The sequence below is a fragment of the Fopius arisanus genome, unplaced genomic scaffold (assembly GCF_000806365.1).
Source record: "Fopius arisanus strain USDA-PBARC FA_bdor unplaced genomic scaffold, ASM80636v1 scaffold00013, whole genome shotgun sequence".
In the NCBI taxonomy this organism is placed as follows: domain Eukaryota; kingdom Metazoa; phylum Arthropoda; class Insecta; order Hymenoptera; family Braconidae; genus Fopius; species Fopius arisanus.
Window position 1 is genome coordinate 293,301 of NW_011887752.1, and position 17,957 is coordinate 311,257.

Genomic DNA, 17,957 nt, shown 5'->3' on the forward strand with positions numbered 1-17,957 from the left:
TCTGATTGGATACGAGAGATAATGTCGCACGTGCGCAGATGGATTATCAGAGGAATAATTAAACAAAATTTAAATGGTAATTGCAAATTTCTGGAAAAATCAGGTACAATCTCATTCCCTCCAGGTATTCAGGAAATTGTCTCAAAAATTCTGAAGACGAAAACAACAAATCAACTCCGGAAGAAATTGTGGGAAAGAAATTTTCATCTAGTTTTTGTCATTTCTTCTCTCAAGATGGCGATTATTTTCGAGAGAGAGATGAAAGATGATGAGAGCTATTGGAGGTACCACCACAACATGACTCATAACCTCTTCGAGAGATAATTCTTGACAGCAGCACTCATGAACCTGCTCCAGTGGATAGGGAATACGAAAATAATTATTTTGTAGGGATTTGAGGGTGAGAGCATCATGGACTCTTCCAAGGTAATTCCAGAATTTAATTTCTTCATTGCAATAGGTGCGATGGATTTTTCAATAGTCTGGGTGTTTTTCAGGATGACTCCAGCAATCAGGAGGACTCTTACTCAGACGTAGACGAGATTGAGCCAAAGCTGAAGTATGTCAGGATGCAAAATGACATCAAGGGCATTCTCGTGAATGATGCAGCTAGCTGCATCGCTGTCCATCCCAAGGTACTGAAGGATTTGTCAGACAAAAGGACAGATTATTTTTCATTCTGTTTTGATCATGACGGCCTGGCCCTATCCTGGTCTTTGTAAAATTTCACCAATTTCTTTTTCCACTTCAACTAAAGACTTAACTCACTCACGTCTTGCAGTTCCTCTGCCTGGGCTCTCACTGGGGTCGAATCCACGTGTTGGACCACCAAGGGAACAACATCCAATCGAAGACCCTCCAAGCCCACACAGTGGCAGTCAATCAAATTTCGATCGACCACAAGGGCGACTACATCGCCTCCTGCAGCGATGATGGCAAAGTCTACATCTACGGCCTCTATACAACCGACAATAACCACAACATGTCCCTTGGTCGTCTGGTGAAGTCCATCGCCATTGACCCAAGCTACTCCAAACCTGGTGGCTCCAAAAAATTCATAACTGGTGACGACAAACTCGTCCTCTACGAGAAGACCTTTCTATCGCGAATGAAACTGTCTGTTCTCTGTGATGCGGAGGGTGGAGTTCGATCTGTTGCCTGGATGGGACAATTTGTCGCCTGGGCTTCAGACACAGGTGTCAGAGTGTACGATCTGAACTCCAAGTGCTCTCTAGGTCTCATCAAATGGACAACCAGTCCACCTGCCCTCCCTGAGCACTACCGTTGCAATTTACGATGGACGAACTCCAGGACACTCCTCATCGGCTGGGTGGACACAGTTCGAATCTGTCAGATCCGAAAACGCTCCACTCAGGAGACACCGGGGCAGAATCTCGCGGAGTTCCTCATCGATCCCGTCTCGACCTTTCAGGTGGACTTTTATATATCGGGAATAGCCCCTCTGGACACGCAACTGGTGCTGCTGGGGTGTCCGAAGGAGCCAGATGACTCTGGAAAATCTCAACGCCCAACTCTTCACATTGTGGATCCCAAGTATCAGGATTCCCAAACAATTTGTGCCAACTATCTGACTCTACGTGGCTACAAGGAATACTCCTGTAACGATTACCATCTCGACTGTCTCCCCGAGGAAAACCGATTCTTCATAGTCTCTCCCAAGGACATCGTGATCGCCTCGTTGTACGACTCTGACGACAGACTGGAGTGGCTTCTGTCTCATGGTAAATTCGAAGCAGCCCTGGAGGCTGTGTCCCTCAATGACGGAAGGGACTGCAAACGTCACACTCTCATCAACGTTGGTAGAGTTTACCTGGACCATCTACTGGGGACTCAGCAGTACGAGGAAGCTGGGAAATTGTGCTTGAAGGTCCTGGGAAGAGACAAAAAACTCTGGGAAGAAGAGGTGTACAAGTTCGCCAGAGTCCACCAGCTGAGATCTATCTCCTCGTACCTCCCCAGAGGTGACGTCACCCTGGATCCCCTGATCTACGAGATGGTGTTGTACGAGTATCTGAAAATGGATCCTGATGGATTTCTACAGCTAGTTAGGGAGTGGTCACCAAAACTCTACACTGTGGCTGCTGTTGTCAATGGAGTTTTAGAGCACCTCCTCATGCACAATCAGAAGCAAAATGTCCTACTAGAGGCACTGGCCATTTTGTACTCCCACGATGGCAAGTATGACAAGGCCTTGGCAATGTACCTCAAGCTCAGGCACAAGGATGTATTCCAGTTGATCCAGAGGCATCAGCTCTGGAGCTCGGTTTATGATATGATCGAAGGCCTCATGGATCTCGATGCTGACAGGGCCATTGCCATGATCCTGGACAAGGACAAGGTGCCTAGTGATTTGATTGTCAAGAAGCTGCAGAATAATCACAGATATCTTTACCTGTATCTCGATGCTCTCGATAAGAAGGACATGAAGGACTGCAAGGGGAAGTATCATGGACTCCTCGTCAGGTTGTACGCTGACTACTCCAGGGACAAACTTCTCCCATTGCTGAGGAGATCTGACAATTATCCAATCCAGCAGGCACTGGATATCTGCAGTCAGAGGCAATTCTATCCGGAAATGGTTTATCTCCTGGGGAGAATTGGTAATACAAGTGAAGCTCTTGCACTCATGACTAGGGAGCTGGGGGATATGGAAGCTGCTATCGAATTCTGCCAGGAGCACGACGATGAGGAGCTGTGGAATGATCTTATTAATTATTCGTTGAACAAGTCGGAGAATATCACCTTCCTGCTTCAAAAAATTGGAACGTATGTGGACCCCAGGCTGATGGTACAGAGGATTAACCCCTCGATGGAGATTCCTGGCCTCAAGAAGGCTCTTATCAAGATGATGTGTGATTATAATCTCCAGGTGTCTGTCCAGGAGGGGTGCAAGAAAATTCTCTCTGGAGATTATTTCAATCTTCATGAGAGAATCGTTAGGTCTCATCAGAAGGGAATTTTTGTCGATGATGATCAGATGTGTGGGGCTTGCCACAGAAAAGTCATCGTCAGAGATCCCAGGAATCTAGTCGTTTTTTATTGTAAGCATCTGTTCCATGAGGAGTGTCTGCCTGATCTTGAAAATGTTGAGAATTGTGTTATTTGTAATCCTGGGAAGGATAAGTTCAAGTGAGAAATTTTTATAATTTTTGCAGCTAAATGCATTATCTTGTTTTCTATTTTAGTATCGTACTTCAATCGTACCACCTGAGATCATGAAATTTTTTTATTGAATTGAAATTTTAACTTTAATTTTTTAATGATTGAAATATTCTCTCGGTACTGATAGTCGCAATTAAATTAATTCTTCAATCAATTGTACATAATTCTATTTTCATTAACAGTAAGAATGTTCATGAGAGCAAAAATCTAGAATAATTATTTTTTTAAGCTGAAAAAAAACTGGTTTGTACACTGAAAATTTATAAAGCTTTCGTTTTTTTGTTTAAAAATTTAAAGAAATGTAAATAATCATGATTGAATAAATCATTCGTAGAGAACTGAATAAACTAAAATACATAAAACAGATTTCGATTAACTAATTGATTATTATCATTAAGTTTTCAAAATTTTTTATTACTTCGATTTTCCTTACTAATATACAATAACTTGGCGGCCAAGCGTATCATTACATTTTTTATTCCAATTTGCGAGTGAAATGTATCTTCAGCTAAAGAATATCATCAGGATAAACTCCAGTGACGGATTAACAGTTGAGGGGCATATGAATAATTCAGATGGATTATACTATACAAATAATTGAGGTACTGATTTATTGAATGAACTGATGAGTTGATTTCCCAACCATTATCTCTTAAAAATGTGTCACATTTTTCTTATTCACTTCGATGGTGTTTATTGTTTGGCGAGGGTCTCGGCCTTGGCGACGACCTCTTCGATGGGCCCCACCATGTAGAAGGCCACCTCTGGCAGGTGATCGAGCTCACCACCTAGGATCTTCTGGAATCCCTTGATCGTCTCTGGGAGGGGCACCAGCTTTCCTGCGTGTCCAGTGAAGACCTCAGCGACCTTTTAATTGGAACAAAAAATCAGCCACAAATGTATCTTTTAAAAAATTCCTTCTCTGATGGAAAATTCTATCTAAATTTATCAAGAATGGACACAAATGTTATAAAATAATTCGATAATAACGATTAAATGATAATATAGATGAATAAAATACCTGGAATGGCTGAGAGAGGAACCTCTGGATTTTCCTAGCACGTGCAACAGTGAGTTTGTCCTCCTCAGACAATTCGTCCATACCCAAGATAGCAATGATATCCTGAAGGGACTTGTAGTCCTGGAGAATCTTCTGTACACCACGAGCGATATTGTAGTGCTCTGGCCCAATGATATTGGGATCCATAATACGAGATGTAGAGTCAAGGGGATCGACAGCTGGATAAATTCCAAGCTCAGCAATAGCACGTGATAACACAGTGGTGGCGTCCAAATGGGCGAAGGTAGTGGCTGGAGCTGGATCAGTCAAATCGTCAGCTGGCACATAAATGGCCTGCACCGAAGTGATGGAACCCTTCTTGGTGGTGGTGATGCGCTCCTGCATGGTACCCATGTCAGTGGCCAGAGTGGGCTGATATCCTACAGCCGATGGAATACGACCCAGAAGGGCAGATACCTGAGAGAAAAATTAAATATTTGAGTATTCCAAAATGTAGGAATGCGTGGATGAAAATAATAACAAAAACAATTACCTCAGAACCAGCCTGAGTGAACCTGAAGATATTATCAATGAATAACAACACATCCTGTCCTTCCTGATCCCTGAAGTACTCAGCAACAGTGAGTCCTGTGAGGGCAACCCTAGCCCTGGCACCAGGTGGTTCATTCATCTGTCCATATACAAGGGCGACCTTCGAGGTTTTATCCTTGAGTGAAATAACACCAGACTCAATCATCTCGTGGTACAGATCATTTCCCTCACGAGTTCTCTCCCCAACTCCAGCAAATACAGAGTATCCACCATGTGCCTTGGCAACATTGTTGATGAGCTCCATAATGAGGACAGTTTTACCCACACCAGCACCTCCAAACAGACCAATCTTTCCTCCCTTGGCGTAGGGAGCCAGGAGATCCACAACTTTGATACCAGTCACAAGGATTTCCTGCTCGACACTCATATCCACGAATTCTGGTGCATCTGCGTGAATGGGGGCGAGTTTGTCAGTGTTCACTGGACCACGCTCGTCAATTGGTTCACCGATTACGTTGATAATTCGTCCCAGGGTCTCAGCACCCACTGGAATTCTAATGGGAAATCCAGAGTCCAGGACTGGTTGACCTCGGATGAGACCTTCTGTACCGTCCATGGCGATTGTACGCACGGTATTCTCACCCAAATGCTGGGCAACCTCCAGGACAAGACGTGGAGATCGATTCTGAACCTCCAGGGCGTTCAGAATTGGGGGGAGGGCATCGTCGAACTGAACGTCAACCACAGCTCCAATTACAGCTACGATTCTGCCAGTTACTGTGCCAGCTTTTGGCTGGGTCGCTGCCTTCGCTGCATAGTCACGTCCTGGGAAATAATTCGGATTTATTTAATTCTCGAATGGATTTATTTACTGCAGTAGCGAAGACGTAAGTATTCAGGGGTTCAGGGATTCTGAATCTTGGGGAGACAGAGAAATTCTTGTTCTGAGATTTTTTGGAGTTCTCAGTCCAATCTACAATAAAGATCCTGAGGAATATTTCGCGATATCCATTAGCAGCTGAGATATTCCTAAAACTTGATGAGTCGACTCTAGACTACAGGGATTTTTCACAGTGATTTTATTTTCTATCCATGAAGATTAATCGATTAAGATTACTTAATGTATATATTTAATTACAGTGAGATCAATTAAATTACGTAATTGTTTGATGAATCGATTTGAAAACTCGTTAATTATTCCAGAACACTTGAGAAACATTCATATGGATTGTTTAATAAAATAAACCCGAAGGCTTTAATCAAGCCACTCATTACATAATAATCGCGAATTTCTGGTCTCATTTGAAAATTCCACCCTGGGCCTCTGAGCCCTGAAGAACTCTCGAAGAGGTCCTCACAATAATCTCCAGAAACCAAAAATTACCCCCAAATAAATCTCAGGAAAAGTGGAGTAGATGAAAGAAGAGACTTCTCTAAAAATCAATTCCCAACCCACGAGCCCACGACGAAGGGCCATCCTCCAGGACCTCCAGACCAATAAATTTCGATAATTTTCATTGATCGATCCCTCAACAATAATTTTCCTCCCACGAAAGGTAGAGGAATAGAGCGGCCATGTTGGCACACGATGGAACGTCCATTTGACCCCAGAATTATATAATCAATCATAAGAAAAAAATTCGACAGACTGTACCAAACTAAAATCATTCATCAACCAGTGAAAACGATGGGAGGAATTTTTCACCAGGTGGTGCTGTCCCTGGGGATGATTTAAGGGGCTGTCAGTGTGGAAAAGTCAAGGGAGGAGCTCTAGAAAATTAGGGGCAACTCCCGGTGTTGGGGAATTCAATGGTTCCAGATGAAAATGAATTTTATTTTTGTACTCACGGTTGACGGATAGTGCGGCTGTTGCTTTGGTGACTTCATTTTGGATTAAAGTGGGTTTTACTGCCCTGAGGGCACCAGCCGCTGCCTTTGATACGGCACTCAACATCATGGCCGTTGGAGTGAACAGAAACGACCGGAATACCTCGAGCCGCTGGTTCTCTCACCGACTTTGATAATTCGATGTATAACATCCGCATTGCCTGCGCAGGAGACCAGTTTATGGATCTGCGCAGGCAGAGGCTGCCACTGGTCAGGGGGAAAAGTCCCTGTGATTCGTGGGTTTGCAGCACTGGGCGAGTATCCCGGGCGGGAAGACGTTTGAATTCAAAAATCGTCGGATCGATAAACTGCAGTCAATTTCTCCTTCCCATTTTTTGATTTTTCGCCCTCTTCAGGGTTTTAACCATCAGTTGATAACAGCATGAGATTTTGTAAAAAAAAAAAAAACACTTTCCTTTCCGAAAATTTGTAAATTGGCGCCTGGAAAATAAAATAAAATAAAATTTCGTTTTTATTTCGCGGTTTTGATACTTTTGGATATTTGGGAAAGTCTCCATCTCTGAGGTTGAGTACCTGCCCCAGAAAATAAAAAAAGACTCCATAATAATGAAATAAAATGAATATACATAATTTATTTCTACTTTATTATAATACATGTACAACATGAATGGGGTTTATTTATCATCAATTAAGGACTGAATCAATAACATTAATCGTTCCCTCAGCTCGTCCTCCGTAAAAGCATGAAATACACAAAGATGAGGAAAAGAAATAGAAAACATTATTGCCCACTGAAATCAATAAAATCCTAAGTGAAATCCAAGTGGCATGCATTAATCAAATGTGTCCCTCTCAATATATTCTCCATTAATCTAATTACGAAATTTATCAAGCATTTCTCCCCGACGAAAATCCACAAACTTTCCAAAATTCTACCGCCTCATTAATTTCAATTACTGAAACAATAATCTCGCATTGACTTGACGTATATTTATTTATATACAACATATATCAGCTCGTTTGGATTATATATAACCGTGAAACATTAATTTCACCAATTGTTTTTTTTTCTATTTAATTAATATATTTATTTCGTCTCAATTTAATTTTAATAATTCCCGGACACTGGAACTCTTCGTATAGATATAATTATTCAATAATTTATCGGGGGGTCGTACAATAAATCGAGTGCATCGACAAGGGCTTCAGCGTATGAACTAATTGTTAAATACATTTTCAGTAATAGATAAGATATTTTAAGAAAGATAAAACAAATTCTTCTCCATTGGGATTTAAATGAAATCGTTCGTTGGAATTCTTCTTGGAGTTGACTCCTTCTGTCGGCTGGTGATTTTTATTTAATTATTATTTTTTCTTTACATTACACTGCGGAGAATTCCTTGATTGAGTGAGCCAACGAGAGCAGCTGGAGCTGATTGAGGAGCTCCACCAGATGCTGGAGCTGGTGCAGCTGGAGCTCCTGGTGGTGGGCCGTACTGATAGATTGGACCTTGTGGTGCTGCTGGAGGCGATTCTGGCATAAATTTAGCTGGAACCGATTATTTAATTAGTCTTAATTATATTGACACCTATATATCTCATTATCATCATCAACTGGTGAGATTTATCTAGGAATTGGGGGATTCCCGGAAAAATCTCGCCGGTTGGTGCAGGCGGGAAATATGTTGAGATCTTTCGAAATTAAAATGTTGGAGGAGTTATTGTTATAATTGTTATGTGTCTGTCAGATCTGTGGGACGGAATCCAATCATAAATTAAGTGGTTATTAGTTTTTTTTGTAATTATCCTTCGAGAGAGTAGAAATGTGGAAACGGAACGAAAACATGCAGAATATTTTTTTAGTTGATTATCATGCTCGGAGAATTTTCTTACCTGATGATCAGTTATTTTACCATTTTTACGGGCTTTTCCAGGAATTCAGCGGCCATTTCTCAATGATAGCAATTGTTTTTCGAACAGTTTTTCGTTTTTTTATCTCTTCATTAATAAAAAAAATTTTTTGAGTTGATTGACTTTGAAGTAAATTTACTGCTTGCGTTTGTAAACATTATGTACCAAAATATTACACCAAGATATAATTAAAAAAATATTATTCTAAGAAATATTATATGGAAATATAACAAGAAATAAAATTTGATTATAAAAATTTTTAAATATCTCACAATTATTTTGAATATTTTGTTCGATATTATTAGTAATTATTATTTATAATTATGATTATTGATCAATTAGTGTGGGAGAAGTAAAAGAAGATAATTATAATTATTCAATAAAAAATGATTATTAAAAAAAAATATCAAAAAATAATTAATATTGAAACTTGATTGCAAATTACTTGGCGCAATATGTATAAAAAAAATCAGTAAATTTACTCAGCAAAAGTCATTAAGTACTTTAATAATTCTTAAAAATGATTCATTATCTAATTATTAAGTAATTATAATGTAATTATTTATAATTATTTCTCTCAGTGCTGATTCATTTTTCGATGTCAATGTAATTCGACAGTTGAAATAACTCGGGAACAGAGAGATAATGTTCTGAAACGAGGAAAACTGATTTTTTATTTTATAGCTGATAAATAAATAATTGATTTATAGATTTTTCGAGAGCTCATCGAAAATCTAATGCCAATAAACTCGAAGGTTACAATTTAAAATCAATATTCCTCTTTCCATTCCTCGAGAGATCTTTCTATAGATTTCCACGAAGAGTAATTAATCACTCAATTATGATGAAGAATAATTAATAATAGTACTGGACATATCTCCAAGTACAGACGACTAATTGTCTTAAAAATTTCGTCAATAATTCAATAATTCAAACAGTGTAGTTATCGTTTTATTATTCTGCCTTCCAATATCATGATTTATATTAACACGTATTATTGTATAACATCTGTAAATAATTTGTGCAATAAATCCTCAATAATCTTTACAATGATCTCATCTCAAATGTTTTCCACTCATCATTATGTAAAAAGCATTATTCGATAACTAAAGATTGACGGACAAACCGAAATAATTGAAGATGTAACTTTTATATCACTTTCGATATATTTATTTATTTATCTTTCTAATTCTACGAACACGCTGAGACTCCATTAGCGACTAAATCCCATTTATTTTCCATGTTTTTAATGAATGCACGAGGAAACAATGTTATTTACATCACGGTTATAGAAGACAGCGGTTTCTAGATTTTTCCATTTTATTTATCCATTCTCTTCTATATAATATGATATATTTCCTCAAATACCTGTTATCTATTCACTTATATCAATATTTTATTAATAATAATTAGTAATTGTAATGATTAACAATGAAACCAGACTGTTCCCCGGATCAAATGAAGACAACTCCATTAATTTTTCGAAATATTTCATCCGATGCTTCAGTTTTCCACAACTTTTTTCTCTTTTTATTATTTTTTTATTGAATTTCGTTTATTATTTATATTCTGACGAAAGAATAATTCCGTGATTTGCATCGTTGTTTCTTGTTTAATCAATGACTCGATTAGATTATTTAATATTTTTCTCTTTTTGTGGAGCTTAGCGGGAGTTGTTGAGTGATTAGTCATGGATTTTGAACAAATGATATTAATAAATAATGGAATGAGTTATCTATTTTTCCAGCAATCATCTTTTATCTTTTATCTTCATCATCGGGTGACGATTTTCCAGCGATTGATAAAAATAAGATGGCAGCAGAGGACCCTGACAATTTCCCTTTCGATTATTTTTCAATTTCGCATATTGATTTCGCATTTATTATTTATTATTTCGCTAATTTAGGGTCAATCAACGAAATTTAGATTTGCGAGTCGTTGCCACCGGTCAATCCCACTGAAAATGATTGAATTCAATATTGTAGATATTTATTAATAATCGAATTATTATTAATATCTATTTGCATTCCGAGAGTTTTCATGCAACACTTTTTTTTTTTATCAAAATTCAATAGGAAAATAGGAATCTAATTTTTTTCTTGTCAATTGATGAGTGTGATATCAAATATTTCAATCCAAAATTTTTGATTGACATTTTTTGCGGAGTCTTCCTATTGAATTAAAATGCAATTTCGCATGCACTAGAGTCGAGAATATTTGTAATTGTTATTTTTAATTTGCAATTACTATTTGAATTATTTGTAAAGATACAGAACATCTGCATGCACTGATAAATGCACTAGAAGCCATTTTCCAAGCTGAGAAAACCGTCCCAGAATGTAAAAAAAATATAAATAAATAATATAATTTAGTGTTCGTGTTATATTTCAATTGATTGTTAATTAATTTTGTACTGAAAGTACTAGCTCGGCAACAGGTAGATCTGTGGACTATCTATTCGATCTCCAAATCGCAATCTCATGCCAAATTTCCTGGATAATATATAATAATATAAAAATGTTATAAAAATTCGAGTCACTGTACCGTAAAAATCAATTAGATTAAAAAATATTTGATAAAAGTGTTAAAATTGGAATAAATGTTAATAAATGTTCAAGTGCATAGTGTAAAATTGCCTTACCGTAAAATTCACAGTGTCAATGATTATTTGAAAAATGTTTAAACTGTCGAATTGTTGAGTTAATGATTTTTCTATTTTTTCACAACAAGTCTATATTTTTTTAAATATCGAAAGCTAGTGATTCGTGAAAGAATAGACAAATCGTTGATCACCTGGGACCAGTTTCATTAATCACATCCTACACATTAATTTAAAAAAAAAATTGTTTAAAAAAAAGGACAGACACATAACAATTGGCACATTTCAAAACCATCAATGTCTCGATTATTTTCTCAATCGAGTTGATTGTGGAGTATTCATAAACAGCTTTGGCTTTTTTGTTTATACAAAAGGAAAATACACCAGCGAATACCTAACAGAATAACATCGACAATATTTATAGGCCAACTCCTAAAATTACTGGTGATTAGAGTAAAACGATGATTAATCCGTGTAATTATCATTTCGATTATTTTATTGAAAAATCTAGTCGTTGAAGTCGTCACTTGTAGGGGAGTGGAACAAAACGACTTCAATGATCAATAACTCAAAAGCCGATGGATGAAATTGAATGATTTTTTTTTCATTTTAAAGCTGAAAATTAGAACTTTGAAATGAAATTTGAATTGTTGAATTTCACTCTACCGATCTCGTGTTATTGAAGGTTGAAAACATTCCATTTTTCTCTTTTTCAATTGTTTTGCAATATAAATTAATTTTTTTATACCGAGGGGCAATAGGTTTTTGAAGAGAAATTAGTGAACTAATTGTAAATTCTAACGAAAATGTACCGTTTTGGGATTTTATGGTTATTCTTAACACGTGATGATCATTCAATAATTTTTCAGAAAATCGTTAATGGGAAATTCATCGTTTTACTTGTGAACACCTGAAAGGAATCTGAAAGATTTTCCACAAAAAAAGGCTAAATAAAAAGGAAAGAAAATGACAGTTAGAGATAGATATGCGATAGATATACGAGTAGGGTAAACAGATATATCGGTTTTAGGGTAACAATATTCCTACGACAGAGACACAATAAATCCGGCTTTTTTTTTCACTTTTCGATTCAAATTTTTTGATTTTTTTCATTATTTTCTCTACCTGAACTCACTCATACATGAATGTTTCCACCAATCTGCGCGTCTACATGAAGTTCGCTAGACGGAAAAAGGACAAAACACAAATTTACACGTTAGATTTAACTTTTTCTCAATTGAAAAATCGATGGGTCCCAAAAAAATGGCCAATCAGACATCTCATGTCGTTGAATTCAACTCTCGAACGTCGACTTTATCAATTTTCTTTGCAAAACTCCTAGAGCTTCAAGCCAATGTCAAAAGTTTGTCAAGTACTACTTGCAAGAAGTTCAACGAGAAGTTCAATTTCCTTGGATTGCGCACAACGAGGCAAGTATTGAATTAAACCTGAAGGACAATTTGCGAAATCTATCATGAGATTAATTTCACGAAAAGACTGATCATCAAATTTTTTATTCTTCTTGTTCTGTGAAAATAAAAATATCAATGGCGTCTAACAATTTTTTAGAAGCTAATAAATAATTAATGCTTTTCATTCTATTGAATTGAGTGGAATTTCAGTTCCAATTCTCACATTTTACTGAATTTTTTTCGTATGTAATTTTCACTAATAGGAAAATTCCATTGAAAAACCTCTAGCTCTCTAATAATTTTCTATAAATTCTACAAGCATAATAAATAAACGATATTATTCCGCAATTGAAGTGTTCGAAGAATTCAATTCGAGATCTCAACACACGAGTTAATAATTCAAATTGTTTGAATAATTAAAAGAATTTTCCGAATTTCCGGATTTTCTGGGACTCATCGAAATATTCTCCGCGAGTTCTAGTAATTCATCTTCAAATTGACGCATCGAATTATGATATTTCAATCCTCTGAGTTCATTGTGGGTCACGGGTGTGAAGGTCATCAACATTTTCATTTTTTAATGACTGTCTATTTACAATATTCTCTACGACAATTGTTTACACCCCGAATTTCGGTTTAATTAAAAACATTATGGATCTACTCACCGACGATGATCGCCAGGATGATGAGACCAATCACTCCCATGATAATCATCATCTGCAGGAAAAAAGATTAATAATTATAAAAAATTAAATGACTGATCGTTAATTCTATCGCGAAATTAATAAATGCATTTTTTCGAGACCAGTTTTCAGCCGATTTCTCAAAATCAGAGAGAGATATCGATATTTTCATAATTACATTTTTTGTAGCTCTCATCTTTTTCTATAAGAAAGGTTCATATAAAAAATTTGGTATGCGCCTTAAATTCCGAGATATTGGCAAAATACTGGCCTCGAAAAAGAGTACAACAAACAAAAAGTTTGTTCATTCGAGAATATTTTCATTTTAGTAGAAGCACTGCATTATTTACAATTTTTAAATGATCAGTTTTTGGATTTCGAGTTCTTTTCTTATGCAGAATTTTTTTGGTTCTCATTTTTTGCCGGCTGTTTTATCACGTGGGATATTTCTGTTATACTTACTTTTAAATTCTGCAGCCAAAACTTTCTTTTCAATTTTCCTGCTTGCTGTTCGAACTGCGAGGCACCTTGCTGGAGGGCATCTGTAAATAATTCCGTCAATTGTCAATTTTACATATTTCAATTCTAATTTATTATTTATTTTATAATTTAAATTTAATCTATACAGTAATTATATTTTAATAAAATATATTGATTCGTTGATGCAGATATTCAGAGAAATATATCGCTTTGGGATTGCTTTTGAATTTGGAATTGATTTGAAAACTTCAAGTTCTTTGAGTTGGGGAATTGACGTGTAATTTTACCGGCGCAGGAGAAATTTTACTCAGAAATATTGGGATCTTTGGGGAATTGATAGTCACCGGCTCGATCGTCGAGTTCAGACAATTTCTGATCACGCTCTAGGACCTTCTCGACGTTGGTCTTCATGATGTCGACAACTTCGTCAACTTGCGCTTGCGTCTGCTGCAATCGTTTCTGGGAGGCAATCTGCTGGGGTGTCCTAGGCCCACCAACGATTCCATCACCCCCAGCACCCGCAGCTGCATCCGGCACTAGACCACCCTCAGAGGCCCTGATAATTCCAATATCAAAAATTATACCATCTCCAGGAGTTATTGCCGATATCTTCTCATTTTTAAGCTGTTTTACAAATGTCTGAGAAACGATTGATGACATTCAGTCACGGAATGGTAAACTAGGACAGGTGCATTTTTTTAATCCCCAGTTTTTAGCGAATATCTCGGAATTGGAGGCACACAGCCAATTTTTCGTATAAACAGTTTTTTTAGAAAAAGATGAGATCTACAAAAAAGGTATCTATGAAAATATCGGTATGTTCCTTCAATTTTGAGATATTGACTAAAAACTTGGAGAATCAGTTTTTGTTAAATATCGCAAATATCTCAGAATCAGAGGAAGATAGCGAAATTTCTGTAAAAACCGTTTCCACGGCGAGAAATGAGAGCTACAAAAAAGGTCATAAGGAAAATATCTCTATCTCCCTCCAATTTCTAGATATCTCGTAAAAACTGGTGACGAAAAATCCACCTGTCCTATGACATTTTCACCAACTTCTGCTTCAGATAATTATTAAAAGTTCTTATCAATTTTCGTGTACCGGTGTTCAACACTGTTTTAAATAATACCTTTGTTATCGTATTTTGAGGGAAATTAAGTTCATCAGTTACGGTGCGATGAGTTATTTATTATTATGAGTCAAAGGTCAGAGGGACGTGAAAGGTCATAATACACTCGGGGCAGTTATCCATAAAATTGGATGAATTTTTAAAAGATGAATGAAAACAACGAGTCACTCTGCAAACCGCAACGAAAAGTGTTCAATTTAATTTGTCTATATTCCGGAACAATTTACCGCGAACATATTCTCAATTATTCATTCCTACAACGAATAATTAAAAAGAACCGCTGATTAATTAATAACGCGGAATACAGTACGCAATTGCCAATAATAAAAATTCATTTCTCGCTATTTCATTGAAAAATCGCTCACAATAATAATAATAATAATAATAATAATAATAATAATAATAATAATAATAATTTTTTATCAAGAGAAATTATTAATTCAATAGAGAAATACATTTGTTTATGGATTTAATTTATATAGCGTTATTTATCAATTTGTTTTCTTAAATGAAGAAAGAATAATTCGATAATCAATTATCTACTTGTTGTTATTAAACATTTTTATAATTAAAAGATTTTTGGGAGTGAGAAAAATTTGTTCTCTGGGTTGAAATAAAAAAATACCAAAATTTTATGAAACAAATTGAAAAATTGTGAGTGAAAATAAAATAATTTAATTATAAAATAATTGATTGAAAGTAATTATAAAAATCAATTAAGTACTTGACTCTAAAATCGAAGGGACGAATTTTCTTATCGAGCGCTTGAGGTACAAGAGTAATTATGGAATGACTGATTCATGAGTCACTCTATGGAATTGATTACTCAAATATAGTACCTCAATTCCAAGATTTTGGGGGGAGGAATTTTTTCCTAGGAATTTTCCCCTTTTTCACACCGATTTGAGATGGCAGGTCTGAGTGTTATATATAACTCTGAACTGCCATCAATGAAATCGATTGCACGATTCGTGAATATTGCGTAGAATTTTTTTTCAATTCTCCATTCACAACTAGAACAACAAATCTCTTCTAAACCACAGGTACACGTAAAAAAAAAATGGAGAAATCGTTGTGATTACGATAAAAATACTGAGAAGGTGCGCTACATCGGTGGGAAAATTATTCAACGATTGAATAAATAAATTTTCCAATTGATCAATCAAAAAGTGGAAAAGGCCGTTCCATGGCTCGACGAAACAATTAATAACACCAATTGAATCCCAGAAAAATGATGCAATTGTTTTTAAAAAATTGACGACTTTTTCCAGAATTTGAATTCCTAATTTAACCGAAAAAAAAATCAGCCATTTTAGTGGCCCGAAATGGGGTGTTCCACCCCCCCAACAATTTTCACATATACTCAAAAATAATACTCACATTATTTCAGATAAACAAAGCCGTGGTAATTAATCCTTGACTGAACAAATTCCGTTGTTTTATTTTATTAATGAAAAATAAAACTTCACCCCAGAAACGTCAGGACGTACGTTCCAATGCGAGACTGCCGTTCACAGAAACTCCCCCGGTTATTGATAAATTCTCGGGGAGGAGGAACACTCGAATCGCACCCCTCGTATATCGAATCGAAAAAAAAATCGATCTGCAACAGAAAATAAATGAAACGCGCATGAATTTCGGGGATAAATCGCCCCCCGCGCCGCGAGATTCCGTCGATTCCCCAAATTGTTTATTCCCCACTTTCTCGGGTTATTTTTTAAATAAAATAATGGATCGTTTGAGGAAACTGGGCCAAAGATCGAAATGAGTTCGATAGGTCGAGGGTGTTCTTTGCGGTATCGCGGGGGTGCGTTTGCGCATTTGAATGCGCACGCGCGGGAAAGACAATCAATAATTGTGCCATTTTCATTTCTTTTCACCCCCTGGGGGTGTCACGCGACCCCAAATGGTTTCGGGATTTGTCGTCGATGTAATCCAGTACCGAAGAGGTGAAACCCCGATTTTCAGTATTTGATACCTCGAGGATAACGTGAATTTTTTCTAATCCCAAATTTTAAAATGTCATCGCGCAATTTCGATAGCTCTCGTCAGGATCGAAAGGGGTGAGTTAATTGACGGGTCTTAATTGAGTTAAGCAATTACTTCTCTTGTTATCCCCAGAAATTTTTCAATATCTGATTTTCACAGTCCACTGGCCGCCATTGAGTAATTATGAATTTACGGAATTAAAAAAAATTTTAATAATACAATTGTTCGGATTAAATTACATAATTACGGGAAATTCGTCTGCGGTCAATATAAATGACATAATTATAAAGTAGATTGATAAATTTTGGGTGAATAATGGATTTAACAAGTGTTTTCACACGTTTAGAGTAATCGGAATTTTTGTAAATATTGTGAATTATTTATTTATTTCTGGACGCTATGATGTTAAGATTTCTTTTTATTTCAGGGAAAATCGTGGATTCTGGAGGATTTTCCCGGGGAAATTCTCACGTGTGCCGAGACCAATTAAAATGTGGAGAATTATTGAATGCCGTTCAGGTAATGTTATAAATTGTTTTAATAAAATTACAATAATCCAATTTTATTCGAATCCTCAAGCACTGAAATTTCTTTATTTCAATTCTTAATTTCCTTTCATCACGAAACTCAAATAATAAAACAGTCCAATTAAATCGAGTCAAAAATAAATGATAAATAAAAATACATAAATGGAATAATAAAATAATTAATACTAAATAGATAACATGGAAATAATAATGAATAATATGTGAAAAGTGTATATTCTGGGGAAGAACTGAGAATTTTTGAATGAAAATTTGGAACAAAAAATTGTTTCCACTCCCTGAAATCCATTTCCACTTGAAAGTAATAAGTACTTAATGACGTCATACCCAAAGAAGATTGACTAAAGTCGATGCTCAGTTCTGGGGGTTGGAGTGATCCAGCATCGCGGTACTGCACCCCAAGAGAGGGAGGGCGCCACACGCAATGAGGGTGTCTGCCCATCAGCCGACTCCGTAACTGTCTCATTAGCAGTTCCGGTATCAGAGGGACAAGTCAACTGGGTGAATTTTATTTTATGTGTTACGAAATTGGTATTCACTGAAATTGAAAAATTCGAAATTTTCGAAAAAGTATCAGGCGAGCATGAAAATCGAGAAGGTATTCACTGAAATTGAAAAATTCGAA

General features: G+C 36.4%; 3 protein-coding genes across 3 annotated transcripts; 1 reads left to right on the forward strand and 2 right to left on the reverse strand.

Annotated features, from left to right (window-relative positions):
• The first annotated feature begins 23 nt into the window (after positions 1-23).
• On the forward strand, positions 24-3,434 carry lt (vacuolar protein sorting-associated protein light). Its single transcript, XM_011299091.1, has 4 exons — positions 24-76; positions 235-426; positions 498-635; positions 782-3,434. Exons 2-4 carry the CDS (start codon positions 412-414, stop codon positions 3,152-3,154), a joined length of 2,526 nt encoding a protein of 841 aa, XP_011297393.1. The 5' UTR covers positions 24-76; positions 235-411; the 3' UTR covers positions 3,155-3,434.
• A 329-nt stretch (positions 3,435-3,763) lies between these two features.
• Positions 3,764-6,758, reverse strand: ATPsynbeta (ATP synthase, beta subunit). The gene is made up of 4 exons (XM_011299092.1): positions 6,584-6,758; positions 4,737-5,560; positions 4,205-4,660; positions 3,764-4,050 (listed from the first exon to the last, which is right to left on the reverse strand). Exons 1-4 carry the CDS (start codon positions 6,690-6,692, stop codon positions 3,877-3,879), a joined length of 1,563 nt encoding a protein of 520 aa, XP_011297394.1. The 5' UTR covers positions 6,693-6,758; the 3' UTR covers positions 3,764-3,876.
• Positions 6,759-7,206: 448 nt separating this feature from the next.
• nSyb (neuronal Synaptobrevin) lies at positions 7,207-16,367 on the reverse strand (the record flags this gene model as incomplete). Its single annotated transcript, XM_011299093.1, is given in 5 exon segments — positions 7,207-8,132; positions 13,171-13,222; positions 13,651-13,730; positions 14,013-14,224; positions 16,179-16,367. Coding segments are annotated over 5 exon segments (519 nt in total). The 3' UTR covers positions 7,207-7,959.
• Between the last annotated feature and the right edge of the window lie 1,590 nt (positions 16,368-17,957).

Excerpts from the sequence above, each read along its gene's own strand:
- lt (XM_011299091.1), top strand. Across the intron at positions 636-781 it reads GCATCGCTGTCCATCCCAAG|TTCCTCTGCCTGGGCTCTCA; the intron begins GTACTGAAGGAT and ends CACGTCTTGCAG.
- ATPsynbeta (XM_011299092.1), bottom strand. The coding sequence starts at position 6,692 with ATGATGTTGAGTGCCGTATCAAAGGCAGCGGCTGGTGCCCTCAGGGCA. Across the intron at positions 4,661-4,736 it reads TCACTCAGGCTGGTTCTGAG|GTATCTGCCCTTCTGGGTCG; the intron begins GTAATTGTTTTT and ends TTTTTCTCTCAG. Across the intron at positions 4,051-4,204 it reads TCCTCTCTCAGCCATTCCAG|GTCGCTGAGGTCTTCACTGG; the intron begins GTATTTTATTCA and ends TCCAATTAAAAG.